This window comes from Pristiophorus japonicus, chromosome 5, assembly GCF_044704955.1.
Source record: "Pristiophorus japonicus isolate sPriJap1 chromosome 5, sPriJap1.hap1, whole genome shotgun sequence".
Lineage (NCBI taxonomy): Eukaryota > Metazoa > Chordata > Chondrichthyes > Pristiophoridae > Pristiophorus > Pristiophorus japonicus.
In genome coordinates this window covers 122,884,046-122,906,571 of record NC_091981.1, presented here as the reverse complement: position 1 = coordinate 122,906,571, position 22,526 = coordinate 122,884,046, and the positions used below count along the sequence as shown (strand labels likewise).

The 22,526-nt window shown below is 43.6% G+C and overlaps 1 protein-coding gene across 15 annotated transcripts in view; it reads right to left on the bottom strand.

Annotated features, from left to right (window-relative positions):
• The window catches only part of LOC139264436 (zinc finger protein 385D-like), a 1,282,821-nt gene that overhangs the window by 76,606 nt on the left and 1,183,689 nt on the right, over window positions 1–22,526 (bottom strand). For all 15 annotated transcript variants that reach the window (XM_070880896.1, XM_070880908.1, XM_070880897.1 and 12 more), the window contains one exon: window positions 7,119–7,281. In XM_070880896.1, coding sequence (XP_070736997.1) covers window positions 7,119–7,281 — 163 coding nt within the window. The remainder of the gene's footprint in view (window positions 1–7,118; window positions 7,282–22,526) is intronic.

The window sequence follows — 22,526 nt, the reverse complement described above, 5'->3', positions numbered from 1 at the left end:
CGGGTGGAGTCTTGATAGCCAGGTCCAGGTCGAGGGCGCTGCCTCCGGAGGTCGCCAGGGGACATCAGAGGTCGGCAATGGGTGAGGTGGTGGGAAGCCTGCGGGAGGCCCAAATGGCCCAAACTCGTGGGACTCGCCGGAGGTCGTCGGGGGTTAAATAGGATTTTGACTCCCTTTGCTAAAAATGGAGGGAGAGAATGAATAACAATGGGAAGCCAATAAATCTTGGATTGAATATAAAGCTGTTAGAGCCAAGAGTCCCTTCTCTGAAACAGGGAAGAAATAACTGCTTCAAGACATCAACCAGTGCAGCACCTACACAGATGTCTAAAAAGAAAATGGTTCAAGACCTTTCAGAATGAAACCTTGATGAGATTCAGTGATTTTGGAGCCACAGAAATGTGCATTAAGCCTACATCAAGTGCATAGAAATAGGGATTAACAGCATATAAACTGGGAAGGAATGAAATTATGTAAAGCCTTTGAAGCAGATATTATAAGAGATTAAAAGGACAGAAGATCCCTTTTGCAAGGAAATAAAATACAAACCAAGGGATATTTAAATGGTAGGACTGTAGAGAAAAAAAATCAATTTTCAGCTTTGCCAGGGAGAACAAACAAAGAAATGAGGAGAGGGAGCCCAGGAATGGAGGTTGAATTCAGAGGCTTTCTGCTATGTTTGGAGAGGAAAATGGAGTCAAATGGATTGAATTATAAAAAATTAAATAAATTACAGATTTGCTATGAAGCACAGGCAACAGAACATCATAGAAAGATGACATATCTCGGGAAGACATTTACAGCACTGTCTATAACATAGCAATATAGCAATAAAATACATGAAGCAGGGGAAATACAAAACATAGGAATAGTGGTATATCCTCCCAGAAAGAACATTTTGGAAGTTAAGAAATAAATTCAAGTAAACTAAAGGCAGGGAGAGAAATGTATGTTGGGGGAAGGTGGCGGGGAGAGGTGGGGGGAGGAGCGGAGGAGGGGCGGTTGGTGGCAAGGGGGAGACACTGAGTTGCAACTGAAGAGTATAACGCATCACATCAGTAATGAGTGTTAGTGATGTGGCAGAACGGAGGTAGCTTTTAATTATGGGATGTAAACTACGTAGCCATATATGCAACAAGGAAAATAAGTGCACTCACCTTCTGAATCCAGGCACTGACCAGCAGTCTCCTCCATTTCACAGACTTATGGCCATACTTGTGAAATTTGAGATCAAATTGCCAGAACACTAAAGAGGGTAAGATAACTGCCTCTAATCCACGTTACCAGGTTCTGATAAATTGTAAGTGTCAAGAAGAACAGTTTTGTCAGGCCCATATGCGTCACAAAAGGAGGAGCTAGACATGGTTCTTATAACAACTATACGTTTGTGTGGAATATCAGCAGTTAACAAAACAATCTCATTTTGCCTTTTGACAAAATGGAATGAGGTCTGTGTCAAAATTCTGGAAGATCAGTGAAGGAATCAGTGGGGCATCAATTACCCCATGCTTATTCACAACAGCTTTACATTCTGATTAAATAATAAACTTAAAGCTAGAATAGCCACAATAAATGATTAAGTCAAACTCACAGGTCGTTGTTCAAGGGGGGCAAGTAACAATTCTAGGACGTACATTGGAGGAGCAGAAGGTTGTGCCCTCTGCTGAATTATACAAGCATATACAGGAGTCTCAAAGGAAGGTGGAAACTGTTTCTCTGATATGACTGAGATGGGACAGTAGTAATATGAAAGCTGTGTTGTCAGTGGTGTTTGATAATGGAATGAGAAGTGTAAATGATGCCAAGAAAAACAAGTTGGAATGCAATGAGAATGAATGAAATCATCTCAATCCACAAAGGTGGATAAGATGAAACTATGATGAAGACTGGAATAGGAAGCCAAACTAAAGGAAGGCATCAAGGAGCTGTGGTGACAGGAAGCAAAAAAGTTACTTATCATTCTAATATCACAAGCTGTTCCTCATGCTGAGTCAATCTGAAAAGTTTCTCCTCACACTGGAGCATATTTCCTCCAGACTGACCCAGAATGGAATATTGGTGCACAGAAAAGCAAGGCAATGAAAAATGAGGTCAGATTTGATGGGAGCTACTGTCGAGTAGAACATTGAATTTCCTGAATTATGCACAATAGCAAAGACTGGGAGCAAGAAAGTTGGAAACAACCATGTACAGCGTATCAGAGTTCAAGAAATATGGTTAAGAAATAAAGGATTCCAATTTATATATACTTTCTCAATTCACTTCTTTGATCGGTGGCCAGATGTATATGTAACTTGTAAAGGATAATACAAAGATATCTCTTACCCTATTTTGTCAGAGCTTGCAGTGATGGTACTGGGTGTGATGAAATTGAAGACTGTCCTCAGTAATAATAGTTATTTATAACATCTATTTAGAAAGCGGTCATTCAGCAACACATTTTAATAGAAACATACGTAACTTAGTATGTTTTACATTTAATGAAATGTGTATAATATTTACACCTGTGCTGACAGGCAGAAGTATGACTGGAAAGAAGAAAAAAAAACAGGGAAAAAGAGAAGTCCAAAAATGTATGGTGGTGAAATGTAAAAATGCAATATTTACAACGTAAGAGAGAGCTGCCGGTGACATACAATGCTGATAAACATTAAGAGAGGAACTTGAACTATAAATACAGAGTAGCAGAATCCCAAGAAAGAATCACAGCTGTAGATTTAGTAACAGTTTTTATACAATCGTTTATTCTTGGAAATAATAAGATTAGGCCTTGAGTTTACTTATTGTTAGGCAAGAGAAGCAATAAGAACAGTGAAGATGATATGATTGGGATATAAGACTTGATGTTATGTTATCATATGGCACGATCTGTAACACTTTGGTTTAACAGTGAGAAATTATCAGTAGGTGAACATGTGTATTATGCAATGATATTTCCAGCTTATAACATTAGGGCTGCAAGAATCAGTCATAGACAAATCATTTTAAATGAGGCCATGTTGTGCGATCTGACTGTTATGATAGATTGCCACTTTTATAATGTTGTCATGCTTGTTTCCAATAGTTGCACCATAATGAAACATGGCAATCAAGAAACCTGTATTTATCAAACTTGCATCTTAGAATCAGCTGAAGCAAGAATGAAAAAGTAAGCATGCACCGAGAATGAAGGGAACGGAATGAAAAAAATGACAGAAAAGAGCAACACATCCTTCACACTCACACAATTCGTCTGTCAATTTTTTTCTTCGTAATAGAACATATATTTGAAAGGAAAACTACTTAAATATATATTTAAAGTTGCAATTACAAGAATTTGCACTTGGCAAGTTAGAAATTCATATGTACAAATAGAGTAGCATTTTGGAAAATGACCAATGGCAGTGGGCATTTCCTCTCATACAGTTTTTAGAACAACATTTTTAGGTGTTTCGGGGCTGAAATTGCTCCTTTCGATAAAGTCACAGACTGCCTGAAAGCAGCGGCCACGGGACGGTGTGGAATGGTCGGCAACTCTCTGTGGAGGGACTGCCATTTTGTAAATTGCCCTTCCTCAGGAGCGGAGCGATGTCCAGTACTGCTCCACCAGTTTTCCCACTGCAGCATGCACGTGCTGACCCCTTACTGACTGGCAGGGATCCCGTCGCAAAATTGCCCTACTAAAATTGCCCCTTACCTGAAATTGCCCCACCGGAGCAGCTCCTCTGCAGACTGGTGCCCCGACGGCTTTTGCTATTGGTGCACTCTCTGTGAAATGGTGGCGCGGTCGCTCTTAAAGTTGAGGTGGCGCTGCTGTCAACGCTTTTTTTTTGTCGGCCAACTGCCAAGTTGCCAACCGCAAGAAATCTTCCCTGGTGGCCCAGTGGACCTAACTAAACTGAATGCAGAGTTCGTAGTGGCTCTCACCTTTAACTGAAGGGGAGGGACATTATGACACGCCAGCACTGATGACTGACAGCGTCAGCTACTCCGCCCCACGCCCACTTCCGCCCCGCTAGTGATGACCACTCCGCCCTGCCCCCACTTCTGTCCCCACGATGACACCACTTCTGCCCTGCTGGGAAAAAACCCGCGAAGAGCCGAATTTTGACGGATAGACTGCCGCATCTATTGCGGAAACAAGAACACTTCAAAAATGATAGGTGCACCTCATTTCGGGCAGTGGTGAGTTTCTACCACTCAGACTTTTCATAAAGACCAAGGGGGTGAAATTGCCCCTTTTTATAGCCCTGTTAACACCTCTGGTGCAGAGGGAGGGGGATGCTACTGCCTCCCCGAAAATTGGCCCAGAGGTTTGGGAAGAGCCACACCGTGCGGTTACGTCCCGGGTAGCGCCACAGCGTGCGGTTATGCCCCGGGCCACCGCGCAATCCGCAATGACATAATCGCCATGAGCACCGTGGGGGAAATTGCCCCGCAGGCCACAAGGCTAGTGCGAGCAGATGTCAACGCCAGCTTCGTGGGACAGCCACTCCGGGGGCGCTATTTAAAGGGAGACCTGCAGCACTCCGGGGTCGCCATCTTTGTTGGTTGACTGACTCTTGGTTCAGCCTAACCATGGCGGCCCTAGCATGGACTAGACTACCATCATGCAGCCTGGCACATTGTCTTGGGTTTCAGGCTGCTGGCCCAGTTTAACGCGACCTTGGTGGCCCTGTGGCGGCCACCAAAGGGCCATGCAGAGTGTGTAGCAGCCCTCCCCTTTAAATGAAGAGGAGAGGTGTTGTAGCAGGTCAGCACGACGCGGAGCTTCCTTTGAGGGGCGGAAGGCCTAATTCTGTTTTGGGGCGGGGCTTCCAGGCCAGGCGATAAAAAGTCCCGGCCCTGGAAGATTACTGCTCCCAATCAGGGCGCGGGACAATTTTGCCCCCAAGGCTTTGAAGCTGTTCAACTATGTCTTGATTGTTATTAATGTGGTAGATTTATATATCTAATACTATCTTTGTCATGTGTGTCTTTTGATCTTTTCGCCCCATTTTCTAATTAGATAGCTGTTGATGCCTCTCCCATCACATGTCCACTGTCAATGATCTGGGCATGGACTTCACCACCATCATCATCATCACCATCATCATCATCATAGGCAGTCCCTCGGAATCGAGGAAGACTTGCTTCCACTCCTAAAGTGAGTTCTTTGGTGGCTGAACAGTTCAATACGAGAGTCACAGACTCTGTCACAGGTGGGACAGACATTCGCCGAGGGAAGGGTTGGGTGGGACTGGTTTGCCACATGCCCCTTCCGCTGCCTGCGCTTGATCTCTGCACGCCCTCGGCATTGAGATTCGAAGAGCTCAACGCCCTCCCAGATGCATTTTCTCCACCAAGGGCAGTCTTCGGCCAGGGACTCCCAGGTGTCAGTGGTGATGTTGCACTTTACCAGGAAGGCTTTGAGGGTGTCCTTGTAACGTTTCCGCTGCCAACCTTTGGTTCATTTGCCGCGAAGGAGCTCCGCATAAAGTATTTGTTTAGGTAGTCTCGTGTCTGGCATGCGAACCATGTGGCTGCCCAGCGAAGCTGATCGAGTGTGGTCAGTGCTTCAATGCTGGGGATGTTAGCCTGGATGAAGACACTAATGTTGGTGCGCCTGTCCTCCCAGAGGATTTGCAGGATCTTGCGGAGGTATCTCCAGCGACTTGAGATGTCTTCTGTACATTGTCCATGCCTCTGATCCATACAGGAGGGCGGGTATTACTACAGCCCTGTAGACCATGAGCTTGGTGGTAGATTTGAGGGCCTGATCTTCGAAGAATCTTTTCCGAAGGCTGCACTGGCGCACTGGAGGCGGTGTTGAATCTCCGCATCAATGTCTGCTTTTGTTGACAAGAGGCTCCCGAGATATGGGAAATGGCCCACGTTGTTGAGGGCTGCACCCATCACTCCCATCAAGACCCCTTTGTAATCGAGAGTTATTCTTCAGGGGATGGGGAAATGATGGTGTTGGAGTTGCTGATCTTGTTGGCTTCCCCTCTCCCAAAGTCGAGTTACCTTGATGCAAAGAGCTGTCATGGGCCAGGTATCGGCCTATGAAGACAAATTGAATTTCTCTGATCGGTACTATTTATTGATATCATCTTTAATTCTCCAAACTGGATCTATGCTTGTTTATAGGAACACTTAGCTTGCAAAAAACATTACACCTTTAAAAAAAATCACATTATGGCATAGCCAATATAATCAAATTTAAGCCTATAAATTACTGTATGAATTCTTAACACATACTTACATAATTCCTTTGATAACTGTTTTAATAGGGACATTAGCCCATTTACGTGAAGTGTTCATATATGAATCTTACAAACTGTCATTTGTAAGCTATGGAAATTAAATAGAATATTTTACATTTGGCTTACCTGTATTGTGCTTGAAACATTAATGTTTTATTTTAAAAACATTCAAACTACAAATTCCCCTCTGGAGGTAATCCTGACTTGTGGTAACACCGATGTTGCAATTTGCTGGAGTTGGTTGTATGAATCTAAGGACTATTACTGGGAATCAAAGAGTAGGCTGGAACATACTGGCTTAAAAATTTTACTTGGAGGCAGCATCCTCCTGTACCCAACGTTCTTTTTCACATAGTATCGTAATTGGTAGTAGAGATAATACCAGGCAGAGCCTAGAGTTTGGCTTTATGCCAATATGGAATCTTGTTTGTATTTGCCAGGTCGTGTCATAGCAGACATGGCTGAGTGCTAATCTTAGTGAACTAGGACGACAATATGTATTCTGATACCAATTGGTTAGACGAGAAAAAAAACTATTTAAAAAGAGCAAGTACTTACTACATTGAGAGACCTTATGCCCATAGCTAATACAACATCCACTAAGTTCACATTTATACAAGAGTTTTAGATACAAGTAGGGCAGTAAAATTAATGAAATATAGATGGGAACACCAATAGCATCAACAGAAATCACCACATCCCACTGAAAACCAGAGAAATATTGGAAAGTGAAAACAATAGAAGGATTTTAAACAAAAAATAGATCAACAGAACATTCAATTTTCACAACTACCTATAACAAATATATATATATATATATATATCTTTTTTGCCAAGCCTAAGCAATAAAAGACAAGAGGTACAGAAATGAAAAGAACAAAGATATCTCTTAACCTGCTTTGTCAGAGCTGGCAGTGATGGTGGTGGTTGTGATGGAAGTGAAGGTGGTCTTTACGCTGTCCTTGGTAGTAACAGTTTTCTGCTTATTTTTCATGGCCTCCAGTGCTTTGAGCTTCTTGGCATGTTTAGTGCCTTTGTAGTGTGCCCCGGCTTGGCTCTACAAAGGAGAACAAATGAACCGTGCAATCAGGCTCATTTCTCAACTGTCATCCTCTGTATTGGTGAAAATACAGAACAACTTTCAATAATGGGCACCACATTTCACGATTATTAATGTCCACAATTTTAAGCAAGAATGTAATGACAGTAGTTCAAAATTAAATCACACACACCTCAGTTAGCTGACAACAGGTGCCCTTATTGAAAGAACGTTTTAGACAGTGTTAGTGGTCATCAGAAAAAAAAAGAAACACAGAACAAAAGCACATGCATGTTACTGATACAAGAAAAAATAAATGACATGAGACATCAAGAGAGACACCACGTGCTGGCACTATAAATTATGAAACATATAGGCTGACGTGTCTTACGGTAAAAAAAATGGTGTTAAAGATGCGTTTTTATCCATATAGTGATATACAATGAGCCACAGTGGTTTGGCTCCCATAATATAGCTTAGCAAGTGGATTTATGATAGTAGCTGAGGAAGGAGAATAAGTTTTGGTTGTAACCATATCTGGATTTACATCTTAATTCTAATTTCATTTTACAATAAACACCTGCTGGAAAACAAATCCTAATAAGTATCATCTAGCATAGAGACCTGTTATACATGATAGACAAAAACAAAGACTAAAACATTATTTATAATGAGATTTATCTGCAATAGAGCAAGGCATACGAGTGCTTAACTACACAAGGACACAAAAAGCAGCCTGTAACAACTTGCTTGAATTACTTCTGTCCAATGGCACATATTGCGGTTGCATGCTTTACATTCAATGACTCAAATAGAAACTTGCTTGGAAAAATAAACCATCTCTCTTTTGGCATAACAAATCTGGGGGCTGAAATTGCCCCTTTCCTTAAGGCCTGCAAATCGGTGGCCACGCTGCGGAGTGGAGTGGCCGCCAACTTTTGGCCGCTGCTAGCCCAATTGCCCTTCCGAGTATTCCCGGCGATGCCCCAATCCCCCCCCCCTATCGCTCCGCTGCTGCCAATCCATGTGAAGTGCGTCATCACCGCAGGCACCGCCGATCTAAACCCCCGGAAGGCGAAATTATGCTCTGAAAATCTTCTAGCCCGCCTGGCGGTGCCAAATCAAGCTTTTCCCCAGGTGGTCCAGTGAAGCTATTCTGCAATGGCGGTGCGGCTCCCCTTAAAGGGGAAGACCGACTGCCGCTATGTTTCTTTTTGTCGGTCGACTGCTATGTCGGCCCAACACTTATGCCTCCGGGTTCAGCCGGGCCACCAACAGGCAGCCTGGCACCCCTCTTGGGTGGCAGACTGCTGACCCGGCCGAAACCCTCCCTGGTGGCCCAGTGGACCGAAGTTTTAAAATGCGAAGGCTCTTCCCTTTAAGTGAAGGGGAGAGCTATGGTGACGAGGCGGAGTAATGACATTATCGCGGCAATCACTGCACACCCCCCCAACATCCGCCCCTCAAGTGTTGCCACAGCCGCATATCTGCCCCTCTAGTGTACTCACCGCCCCCATTAAGAGCGACTTCCGGATCCAAGTAAAAAAAAAACAAAGAGAGTAATTTCGCTCAAGAGGTGTCCTCAATCACCGTGGTGATAAAAACACACAAAACGGGTGGAAGCGCCCCATTTCTGGTGGGGGGCAATTTCGGCCCCCTAGAGTTTTTTTTTAAAAAGGGTAGAAAAACAATCCTATCATTTTGGGAGCAAGGTAGGATTCTGTGTTTTGGTGTGTGCAAATCATATAATATTAAAATATTTGCAGATATATAGACAAGCAATCCTTTTATAATATCAGAACATGGGGGTAGAGTTTAACTTTCACTGCCAGGTGGACAAATGATGGGAGTGGCTCAGCCGCCCATTATACTCCTCACCCAATATCTCTTCCCATAGGCTTCAGTGGATAAGGAAATCGGGTAGTATATATAACAAGCCGCTGATCTGTTTCCACCTGGTCACTGCTTGGCAGTGAAATTGACCCATCCACCTCCACGGAGGTGTGTGGGGGGCCTGACCCATCCACCTCCATGGCACGAACCTGGTATTGCAGTACTTCCAGGAACGGTGCAGTGGCTCTCGGCCTTTTGGCTAAGAGCATTGGCGCAGAGTGATCCTTGATGTGTGCAAGGTGACCTCTGGCGTTTGTGATTTGACAAAGAATTGGAAAGATTGGCTACGAATTTTAAAAAAAGTTAAAATCTACCCGTGGTATTTGGCTTAATTGACGTACTTGAAAAACCTTTGTGATTTTTTTGTCAGAGTTAAGGCTTATTAAGCAGACCTCTGGCTGAATTGAGGACTGAATTAAATTGTTCAATACTTAATTTTTGATGGTTTGAATTTCTTGTGGACATCTGTTCCATGGCAAGCTGGAGTATAGAAGAAAAACTGCATTCTTCAGAGTAATGCATGGAAAATTGAAATGCCCATTATTAATTTTAGGACTTTTCAGTTCATCTCTTTCATGAAACTTTTCAATATTTTATAAATTATACCATATTGTTTTTAAATTTGTTGCTGTCATGTATGTAACCAAAATGTAACACCACTGTATTACTGTATACACTCAACCGAGATGCACACCTTGACCACAAGGAGTGAACTTGTGGGAGACACTCCTTACCTGATCACACAGGTATAAAAAGGGAGGTCCCACGCAGGGTCATCATTTGGAGTCCTGTGAATAAAGAGTTAAGGTCACAGAGTGACCTTGTTCCCAGAATGTGTCTCATGTGGTTTCATGCTGTAGAGTAAGGCATTGGCGACGAGAAACGGGAATTCACGACCCACGAGAATGGCCACCGGTAGCACAGAGGAACGGTACTGTGTTGGGGAAGACTGGGATGATTCTGTCGAGAGGCTTCAGCAAAGCTTCGTTACGAAAGAATGGCTGGGGATGCAGCGGCCGACAAGCGAAGGGCTCATCTTTTGACCAGCTGCGGACCAAAGACTTACGCGCTCATGAAGGACCTACTAGCACCTGAAAAGCCGTCGGACAAAACCTTTGAAGAACTTAGAAAATTGATCGGGGAGCACCTCAAACCGGCGAGTAGCATACATATGGGCCGACACAGATTCTACACCCATCGACGTCAGGAAGGACAGAGCATACCGGACTTCGTAATGGACCTCCGGCGTTTGGCCAGCCCCTGTAAGTTCACAGATGCCTGCAGGGGGGAGATGCTAAGGGATTTCTTTATCGAGGGCATCGGTCATGCGGCGATTTTCCGCAAATTAATTGAGATCAAGGATTTGACCTTGGAAGCGGCGGCGTTGCTAGCTCAAACTTTCATGGCAGGGGAGGAAGAGACGAAAATAATATACGCGCGCAATTCTGCCTCTAACGCAGCGAGGAATCAGGGAGTCAACATTATCAATGTGGCTCAGAGCCCCGCAGGCAGGCAGGGGCAGTTCGACACCCCCCAGGTAGCAATAGCCCCCAGAGTAGGACTTCAACAGAGACAATGGCAGGCTGAACGGACATTCACGCCATCACAGCAGACAATGCGGTCCAGGATGGGGCCACTGACACCCACTAATAGGGTACTTAAGAGCAGTCAAAGGGACAGTCAGCGCGGAATGCCTGGCCATAGTCCCTTTGTTCCCAACAATGGAAACTTTAACTCATACTGGAGGTGTGGGGGAAAACACCCAGCTAGATCTTGCAGATTTCAACAGTTTGTCTGCAGGAACTGAAATCTCAGTGGCCACTTAGTTTGAATGTGCAGGAAGTCTGCAACCAGACTAATATATGAGGCGGATGGATCAGAAGAGGGTCCTCTGAGGCAGGATGACTTTTGGGGCGAATCGATGGACGCCGACGTTCAGCAGGTCCATGTGGCGAATATTCACAGTTCATACACCAAAACGCCACCCATGATGATGAAGATTTTGTTAAATGGTATCCCTGTACGCATGGAGCTGGACACTGGGGCCAGCCAGTCACTTATGGGCATTCAGCAATTTGAGAAGCTATGGCCATTTAAAGCCAGTATACTAAAATTAGCACGTGTTGAGACACAATTACGGACTTACACTAAATAAATAATTCCGGTGCTAGGCAGTGCAATGTTGGTTGTCACACACAATGGGTTAGTGAATCGGCTGCCGCTCTGGATTGTCCCAGGCAATGGTCCCGCATTGTTGGGGAGGAGCTGGTTAGCCGAGATGAACTGGAAATGGGGGGATGTTCACGCAATGTCATCTGTGGAGCGAAGTTCGTGCTCACAAGTTCTGTAACAATTCGATGCACTATTCCAACCTGGCGTCGGGACTTTCAAAGGCACTAAAGTAGTGATACACATCACCCCGGACGCCAGGCCAGTGCACCACAAAGCCAGAGCGGTGCCGTAATGTGGGAAAATATCGAGAACGAATTGGACCGGCTGTTGAGAGAGGGCACCATCTCGCCTGTTGAATTCAGCGACTCGGCGAGCCCCATCGTTCCCGTCCTAAAAGCGGATGGCTCTGTCAGGATCTGTGGCGACTACAAGGCCACCATCAATCGGGTGTCCCTACAAGGTCAATACCCGCTCCTGAGAGCGGGGGACCTTTTCGCCACGCTGGCAGGCGGCAAGCTGTTCACCAAGTTGGACCTCACTTCAGCCTATATGACCCAGGAACTGGCCGACGAATCCAAACTACTGACCACCATCACCACGCACAAGGGACTGTTTGTTTATAACAGGTGCCCGTTTGGCATTCAATCAGCGGCTGCGATTTTTCAACGAAACATGGAAAACCTGCTTAAATCCATTCCTGGAATGATCGTATTCCAGGACGACATCCTCATCACGGGTCGAGACACCGAGGAACACCTCCACAACCCGGAGGAGGTGCTACGCCAACTGGACCGGGTAGGTCTGTGGCTCAAGAAGTCTAAATGTGTGTTTTTAGCTCCTGAGGTTGAATTTCTGGGCAGGAGGGTTGCTGCAGATGGGATTCGGCCCACCGAATCCAAAACAGAGGCGATTCGACGAGAACCCAGGCCCTGCAACACATCGGAGTTGCGTTCATTCCTACGACTGCTGAACTATTTCGGGAACTTTCTGCCGAACTTGAGCACGTTGTTGGAGCCGCTACACATGCTCCTGCGTAAGGGTTGCGATTGGTTTTGGGGGGACTGTCAGGAATGGGCTTTTGATCGGGCGCGAAACCTACTTTATTCAAACAAGTTGTTGACCCTGTACGACCCTTGTAAAAAATTTGTTCTTACATGTGATGCATCGTCCTATGGGGTTGGGTGCATGTTGCAGCAGGGCAATGCTGGGTGTCAACTACAACCTGTGGCTTATGCCTCCAGGTCGCTCTCTCAAGCAGAACGGGGATATGGCATGGTCGAGAAGGAAGCGCTTGCATGTGTCTATTGTGTAAAAAAAATGCATCAGTACCTCTTCGGTAGGAAGTTTCAGTTCGAGACGGACCACAAGCCATTAACATCCCTGTTATCTGACAGCAAGGCTATCAATGCCAATGCATCAGCTCGCATACAGCGATGGACCCTCGTACTGGCTGCTTATGACTATTCCAACCGGCACCGGCCCGGCACTGAAAATTGCGCTGACGCGCTCAGCAGGCTTCCACTGGCCACAACTGAGGGGGCAAAGCGCTGAGATGTTCATGGCTGTCGATGCCTTTGACAGCGCAGGCTCCCCCATCACAGCCCGGCAGATCAAAATCTGGACAAACAGAGATCCCCTCCTATCCTTGATTAAGAAATGTGTCCTGACTGGGGATTGGGCTCCCGCACACGGAGCATGCCCTGAGGAGGTCAGACCGTTCCACAGATGGATGGATGAGCTCTCCATCCAAGCCGACTGCCTACTATGGGGCAGCCGGGTAGTTATGCCCCAGAAGGGCAGGGAGGCATTCATCCGGGCACCCAGGCATTGTGCTGATGAAGGCCAATTGGTAACATAAGATTATTTCAAATTAATATGCTGCAATTAAAGGGGGCAGTCTTCACGATATTCATGAAAATGTGTTTACATAGTTAGAACATGGAAACAGGCCATTTGGCCCAACCAGTCCACATAATAGTCCTTTACCCTCCATGTGAGCAAATAGTCTTAATTATATTTTTTGACCTGTTCCTGTACCCTTTATCTCCTTTTCCTTCATCCACCTATCCAGTCTAATCTTCAATGTTAACACAGTTTCTACCTCAACCATTAAGCCTGAAAATTAATTCCATAGCTTCACAACTCTGTGCAAAGAAATGTCTCATGTTCTCTGTTAAATCTCTTAATTTCATCTTGTATCTATGGCACATCGTTCTAGTCACCTCGTTTTAGTCTGAAAATTGAATTTTAAATACTTCTATCATGTATCCTGTAATCTGCATGTTCTAATGAAAAAACAATCAATTTTTCAAGTCTTTTTTCATATTTGTATTTCCTCACATCAGGGGCAACATCCGAATGAATCTCAATTGCACCCTCTCTGAAACCTTCCGACACTCTACACTCTCTTTAATAATGTATATTTGCATCTAATTTATACATCTTTCAGTAGTATTATTTTTGTAGCACTATTTAAAAAGCAACAGATTTGTTAGGTTATTAATAGGAGAAGCTGATGATCAAACTGTATGCCTACTGCTCTTGCAGTACTTCTTGGACTTCTGGGCTTAGAGGCCTTTGGCTTCTTTGGTTTTCCAAAAGCATTCAGAAGACCATGAGGCCGGAATCAGTCCTGCAGCTTCTCAAGCCTGCAGTTTGTGTTCCTGTTTCCACCTCCATTTCCTAGCACAAGGCTCTGCAATTCAAATGGCTCACCCCACCAAATCTGAGCATACCTCGGATTGGACAGGCACTTGCAGAGCCTATCCCGTGCCTGAGCAGGAGGAGGCCAGGAAATTCAACCCCATATTCAAGTTTATCTTGTCTGTGCCCTTTGGAATCTTGAATGCTTCAATAATATCACCCCTAACTTTCTCCAGTGTAAACTTCTGAAACCACTCTTGATTTTTCAGTGGCCTAATCCCAGTTATCCATCTAGTTGCCCTTCACTGCACCCTCTCCAATACTTGGATGTCTTTCTCATGAAACTGTGACCAGAACTGTACACAGTACTTCAGGCGGGGCCAGATCAGAGCTCTGTATAAACTTCCTTGTGTTTGATACTTGTTCCCTCTGGCTATACAACCTAAGATGCTATTTGTTCTCTTTACTGCCTGTCCTGTAGAATAATATAATTTCCTTTATATTACTGCTGTTTAATATCCTATCCCACTGACTTTACATTTGCCTACATTAAACTTCAATTCAGCTCCCCAAGCTATTTCCTCTCGTGGAGAAATCTAGAACTAGGGGGCATAGTCTCAGAATAAGGGATCACCCATTTAGAACTGAGATGAGGTGGAATTTCTTCTCTCAGAGGGTTGTAAATCTGCAGAATTCTCTGGCCCAGATAGCTGTGGAGGCTGGGTCATTGAATATATTTAAGGTGGAGGTAGACAGATTTTTGAAAGATAAGGGAGTAAAGGGTTATGGGGAGCAGGCAGGGAAGTGGAACTGAGCCCAAGATCAGATTAGCCATGATCTTTTTAAATGGCAGAGCAGGCTCGGGGGGCCAAATGGCCTACTCCTGCTCCTATTTCTTATGTTCTTATGTTCTATCCAGGTCCATCTGTATTTGATCAATGTTCCCCCTTGTTTGCTGATGAATCATTGTAGCTCCTTATAATCCTGTATCTCTCCAGGAAGTGAGTTGAAACTCCAGAAGCTTAATTGGTGTTGGACCAGGCTACAGACCAGATATTTTATCCAGATCGTTCCTGAAAGAGTTAGTTAATGCAGTAATAAGCACTTCTTCTGGAAGCCTGCTCGACATATCCAGTACTTTGTTGGGATAAACAATTTTCCAATCTTGACTGACTTGAGCTTAACTAATTTTGTACTCATGTTCTCTAGTTCTGTACTCACAAGCTAAAATCCATGCCTTATCTGTGGAAAGAATTCAATCATATTTCTTTTTGTTGTTCTTTTCTTCAATGAAAACTTTCAGATTTGTGAATAGCACTTCACAATTTAAAGTCCAAACTCTCAGAATCCTGATCTCATTAACACCCATGAAGGTAGGGTGCCTAAAACTGCTCAAAACATCCAAATGTGGCCTCACAATGATGGAGAGAAGGTGAGAATAACGTGTTTCAACCTATGGGCAAATGCCCTTGGGCATCACATAACTTGATTTGCTTGTTAAAAAGAGATCAGATGAACGATCCACACATGAACCATTAACTTGCCTGATCTTTTCACAGCTGCTGGCTGACCTGCTGATTGTTACCAACATTTTCTGCTTTTGTTCAGATTTCTAGCATCTATTTTTTTTTGCTTTTTGTTTTGCTTTTCTTGTTAATAATTACACACCATTGGAAATTGTACAGGCTATGTATATGCCTATGGCCCTGCAGTACTGATTCATTTATATGGTTTCAATTTTTCAGGCACTGTCACTCTTTCCTTCAAAACCACCATTATCATCCTTACTCAAAAAAAACACCCTTGACCCTTTCTTTTTCGACAAGTGCTGCCCTATCTCCAATCTGCCTTTCCTCTCCAAACTCTGAATGTGTTATTGCCTTCCATCTCTGTGCTAATCTCTCTTGTAACTTCCTGTTTGAATTCCTCCAGTCTGACATTTCCTACTTTTCTCGCAACAACAACTTACATTTATGTAGTGCCTTTAACATAGTAAAATATACCAACACTGAAATGTCCCTAGCCAAAGTCACAAATAGCATTCGCAATGTGACTCTGACCATGGTGCTTTATTCTTCATCATCCTTGAACTCTCTACCGTGTTTAACAGGGTTGTCCTCCAATGCTTCTCCTTAGTTGTCCAGCTTCAAAGGACTATCCTCACATATTTCCACGGCTACCTTTCCAAACATAGCCAATGCATCTCTATAAATGGCTTCTCCTCCCATCCCTACACTAAAACCTCTGGAGCGCCCTAAGGATTTATCCTTGGCACCCTCCTCTTTCTCATATTCATGTTGTCTCTCGGTGATATCATGCACAGGTATGGAGTCAATTTCCACATGAGACGCAATGCTACCTCGAGTACCTCTATTTTCTCAGACAGCATGCGCAACATTCAATGGATGAGTCACAACTTTTTCCAGCTAAACATTGGGAAGACTGAAGTTATCATCTTCAGTCCTTGGCACAAATTCTGCTCTCTTGCCACTATCTCCTTGCCCATCCCTGCCACTGTTTAAGGATCAAACAGACTATTCACAACTATGGCACCTTGTTTGACCCAAGTTTAATCTTCTCCATTACAAAGACCACTTGCTTCCACCTTCAAAACATTGTCCACCGAAACCAGCATTGCTCCACCACTGCACCTGTCATATATGCCTTCGCCCCCTCCAGATTCGATTATCCCAATGCCCTCCTTGCTAGCCTCTCACCACCCTCAAGAAGTTTAATCTTGTGAAATTTCTGCCACATGCTTCCTGCACTAGGTGCCTCTTGGAATACCTCCTAAAAACAAGTCTGCAGCAGGACAGCAAGTAAATTGAAGGAGACTGCAGCATGCACATCAAACTTGCTACCATTTTCTTCAATTTGTCTGCTGACTTGCCTATTAAATGGCTTAAACCAAAATTCCTTGGGATGCAATTTGGCGATCACGCCCACCAGCATTCTCCAGCACGAAATATAAAAATAGTTAGCAAGGGTTTCTATAGGTACATACAAAGGAAAAGAGTGGCTAAAGTACATGTTGGTCCCTTAGAGGACAAGACTGTGGAATTAGTAATTAGAAACATGGAGATGGCAGAAACTCTGAACAAATATTTTGTATCAGCCCTTATGGTAGAGGACACAAACAATATCCCAACAGTGGGTATCGGAGGGGAGGAACTTAACACAATCACAATCACTAAGGAGGTGGTACTCAATAAGATAATGGGACTAAAGGCAGATAAATCCCCTGGACCTGATGGCTTGCATCCTAGGGTCTTAAGAGAAGTAGCAGCAGGGATAGTGGATGCATTGGTTGTAATTTACCAAAATTCCCTGGATTCTGGGGCAATCCCAGCAGATTGGAAAACTGCAAATGCAACGCCACTATTTAAAAAAGGAGGCAGACAAAAAGGAAACTATAGACCAGTTAGCCTATCATCTGTGGTTGGAAAAATGTTGGAGTCCATTATTAAAGAAGCAGTAGCAGGACATTTAGAAAAGCATAATTCGGTCAGGCAGAGTCAGCATGGATTTATGAAGGGGAAGTCATGTTTGACAAATTTTCTGGAATTCTTTGAGGATGTAACAAACAGGGTGGATAAAGGGAAACCAGTGGATGTGGTGTATTTGGATTTCCAGAAGGCATTTGACAAGGTGCCACATAAAAGCTTACTGCACAAGATAAAAGTTCACGGGGTTGGGGGTAATATATTAGCATGGATAGACGATTGGCTAACTAACAGAAAACAGAGAATCGGGATAAATGGTTCATTCTTGAGTTGGCAATCAGTAACTAGTGGGGTGCCGCAGGGATCAGTGCTGGGACCCCAACTATTTACAATCTATATTAACGACTTGGAAGAAAGGACTGAGTGTAACGTAGCCAAGTTTGCTGATGATACAAAGATGGGAGGAAAAGCAATGTGTGAGGAAGACACAAAAAATCTGCAAAAGGACATAGACAGGCTAAGTGAGTGGACAAAAATTTGGCAGATGGAGTATAATATTGCAAAGTGTGAGATCTTGCACTTTGGCAGAAAAAAATCAAAAAGCAAGTTATTATTTAAATGGATAAAAATTGTAAAGTACTGCAGTACAGCAGGACCTGGGGTACTTGTGCATGAAACACAAAAGGTTAGTATGCAGGTATAGTAAGTGATCAGGAAAGCCAATGGAATCTTGGCCTTTCTTGCAAAGGGGATGGAGTATAAAAGCAGGGAAGTCTTGCTACAGTTATACAAGGTATTGGTGAGGCCACACCTGGAATACTACATACAGTTTTGATTTCCATATTTACAAAAGGATATATTTGCTTTGGAGGCAGTTCAGAGAAGGTTCACTTGATTGATTCCGGAGATGAGGGGGTTGACTTATGAGGAAAGGTTGATGAGGTTGGACCTCTACTCATTGGAATTCAGAAGAATGAGGGGTGATCTTATCGAAATGTATAAGATTATGAGGGGGCTTGACAAGATGGATACAGAGAGGATGTTTCCACTGATGGGGGAGACTAGAACTAAGGGGCATAATCTTAGAATAAGGGACTGCCATTTAAAACTGAGATGAGGAGGAATTTCTTCTCTCAGAGCATTGTGAATCTGTGGAATTCGCTGCCTCAGAGAGCTGTGGAAGCTGGGACATTGAATAAGTTTAAGACAGAGATAGACAGCTTATTAACCGATAAGGGAATAAAGGGTTATGGGAGGTGGGCAGGGATGTGGACCTGAGTCCACGATCATATCAGCCATGATCATATTAAATGGCGGAGCAGGCTCGAAGGGTCGTATGGCCGACTCCTGCTCCTATTTCTTATGTTCTTATGACCCTGCCAGAGTTTGCGGGGTCAAAGCTCGGGTATCTGATTAGCATGGGTAATGTGCCGTATGCTGCCAGAAACTCTGGCGCCTGCTTGCTATGGTTTGGTGGTGGTGGTGCGAGGCTCCCCTTGATGCCTGCCAGATCCCCATTGCCCTCCATGTAAGGGGGAAAACCTGGCTAAATAAAGGTACTGGTTACTTACTTGGGTGTTCCAGGCCGGGGAAGCCGGGTCCATATCCGTCCATCTGGAGACTGGCCTTCACAGGTATGCTAGGTCCTGGTTGAGGACAGAAATAACAGAGACCCAATTTGCTTTTTTCCTAGAGGGTCCTGCCGGTCTCTCTCTGGAGTTATAGCAGGAGATCAGCTGAACCCCCAAGGGATTGTAGCCTTCTTATATTAATATACCACCTTGTCATCTGCTTAGGATGTCTCAAAATTACTTTGCAATTTCAAGTGCACTTACTGTTTGTGAGTAAACTTAGCAGCCAGTGTAGTCCTTTGTGGTGATTTCATGATACGACAATCATGCAGCAATTTAGTGGGGGTTAAACTAATCTCCATGTAAATAATTAGTGGTTCGGTTAGATATGATGGGCGTGATTATTATCAACAACTGCTTGATTTAAAGATCTGAGGTGCACAAATGAAGATTCACTATGATTTCACTGCACCAGATACATATTAAAAGGAGTAAAATATGCTAAAAGACTCTGAATAAATCCATGATTAGCTCATTTGTGTTCAGTCTGCAGACAACAAGGACAGCTGCCATGTTTAAAGCCCTAATGCCTCATAATAATCAAAAGTACTCAAAAGGGAAATTAATCTGCTTCCAAAACTGTATTTTAAATTAATAATGCAAATTGCAAGTTGCCTGATCTGTTTGTAAACATAGGCATGGTGTCAATCAAAGTTACACTTAACATTTAAAATAAGTAAAATTGCACATCATATATTAATGTTTTTTGAGACATTGTGATATTGTGGGACATTGAGCCTGAAATTTCTGCAATGCTGGATCACGCGGTGACCAACGGTAATGCTCACCATTGATATCACACTATACTTCCGCCGCAAATTGCTGGAAAGATGATCTGAAAATGATGCAGCGATGTCAATGACGCATCTGGGGTCTCATGAACATTGTGCTAAATGGCTTATCCCCTTGACCAATGGAAGAGAAGGATAGAGAAAAAAGCAGAGTGAATGACGGAGAAGGAAATAGGATGAATTGGAGTCAAACTAAATCTATAGACACAGAAAGAGGAATGAAGAGAGGGAAAGAAAGAGAATGGATTAAGAATTAAAGAAAAAAAAGTAAAAGAAAGGGAAAGTAAGAAAATAATTTTAAAAACACAAACTGAAGAAGAGGACATTGTAGCCCAGTTGTGTTTGTGAATTGCTGTATTGGTCATTGAGAAATTAATGGGTGAATGGCAGGATAGGTGTGCAAAATGTGCATACATTCTTGACCCATTAAATATAGAACCAATAGCCCTGTCTATCATGATCAGGAACAGTGGAACACCCAATGTGAAACATTGCTCTGTTTTCATAGGAACATAGAACTTGCTTGACAAAAAAAACTAAGGTGCATCTAGTTTGTCTTCTACTATCGTGATAGTCACATGCTACAATGACAATGCTGAATAATCATAGCATTAAATCTCGATCAATTAGTGTAAAACAGACCCAGACACAAGGAAAAACCTCGGGTAGAAAGCTTTGGGAATCATAGGGCCAAAGTCACTATTTTCCTCCCAAGCATGTTACACTTGATGCATGTAATTTCTTAAATTACTTGTTAACCGGATCCACAAATTATTTTCTGAAAGAAATCTATCTAATTTGCATTTCAATTTTGCATCCTGAAAGAGTTTTGCGTCCTGAAAACACTAACAGGAATGTGGATGGTAAGACTGACACGAATACGGCCATGACAGATAAAAAGTTCAAAAAACCTCTCAGAACAATTCACTCCATGCTGGACTGAGACCCCACAGCTTAATTGTTCCCTTTCTGAGCCTCCACAGTTGAGTTTCATGTCAGAACCATAAATCACATCATTACCAGGGTCCTCTAAGACATTAATGACAAGCCCTAAATGGTTACAGTGTGAAATAATTCATATTAACATCGTAAATCCAGCAATTTCATGATCGGCAGTCACAGAGAGAAGGGAATTTTATCGGCTTTGGTGAGGCTAACGGTGGAACGCCGCAAATCATCCGACAATTTGGGGAGGATCAGTACTCGTGGTATATCTGGATATGGATTGCTGGATATTTTACAAATTAATAATAGCGAGTGCCGTTAATGCATCATTATCATCCTTGCAAATTCTGGCCCACTATCAAACTTGTTAGTTCAAAAAGTAAGAAGCACATAGATAATGAACAAATTAAACTTTAAAAAGTTCCTACAGTCACACTTATAAAAGTTGAAAAATGAAAACTCATCACACCAACTGAAAAGGGAAAATGCTTAAATAACCAACGCTGAAGGTTAATGTCGGATAAACAGGGGCACAATCAGGGGACAGAAAACAGTAACCAATGGAAACTGTTAAATATTGTTTGAAGATAATTTACCGTTCAATCTCTATGGCAACACACGCTTGATTATTTCAACTACGCTGGATGAATAATTAAACCCTGACCTAACTCACTGAACCAAACACTGGTGCGTGGCATTTTAGAACAGAGCTGACATTTATCATTAGTTGCTATATTTTTTAAAGGAGAAATGTAAAACAATAGCAGTGTTTTAGCATGTAAAATATTTCTACATACAATATTTATTATTGGCAATCATAGGAGGCCCTCACAAATTAGATTGACCCTATCCTCACCCAATATCATTGCACACAGATCTTTCAGCACGGCCAGGAGTGGGCGTCTTGTCTTATAGTCTCCTTCCTAGCCCAGTGACAATCAGGTTAATTGTAGAAGTCTTCCACCATCTTATCTCAGCATAAACTGGAGATCATTCCTGGGATTTTCTTGGTCTCTTTCAGGGAATAATTTGAGTTCACCAGAAAGAAGGATGTGGGAGTACATCACCAAGGCCATCACTGCCAGCAGTGTCACCCCCCACCATCTGGCTCTAGTGCCCAAATCAGCTTCATAACCTCAGACCATTGGTCAAGGTCAGTGAATGCATCTTCAAAAGTTGTCTGCTACCAATTACACGACTAGCATCACACACTGCTCAATGCATGACACGCAATCACTCACTTACCAACAATCTGCACCAATCACGAGGCACACCTCCCATTCCTAGCCTCACCTCACCCCCTTGGAGGAGATGGTTCAGGCCATTCTTGACAGAGGCATGGCTGAGTCCTTGGCCAGTGGTGGGCAGAAAGGATACAAGATGCTGGAATCCTCAGACATGACTCTCCTTCTGGCATGCACCACATGTTTTCCCACCCACCCGTCACCACAACTCAATCCTCGTTTCACACACCCAAGAAATGCATCCTGCCCAAGCAGTGGAGGACCAAGAAAAGGGAGAGGATAATGAAGACGATTGATTTGACACTCCCAGCCACCAACTCCTGAATGGTCAACCAGCAAGGACATTTGCTGTGTCCTCCATTGAAAGTCAGCAGTCTTCCACCAGCCATGCTGCAATCACTGAGGTAGCACTGCTTGACATCAGTATGATAGGCAAAGGCACACACAAGACAGTAACTAAGAGAATGCTTATGGGTGATGAGTTGATTTCTTGATGTCACG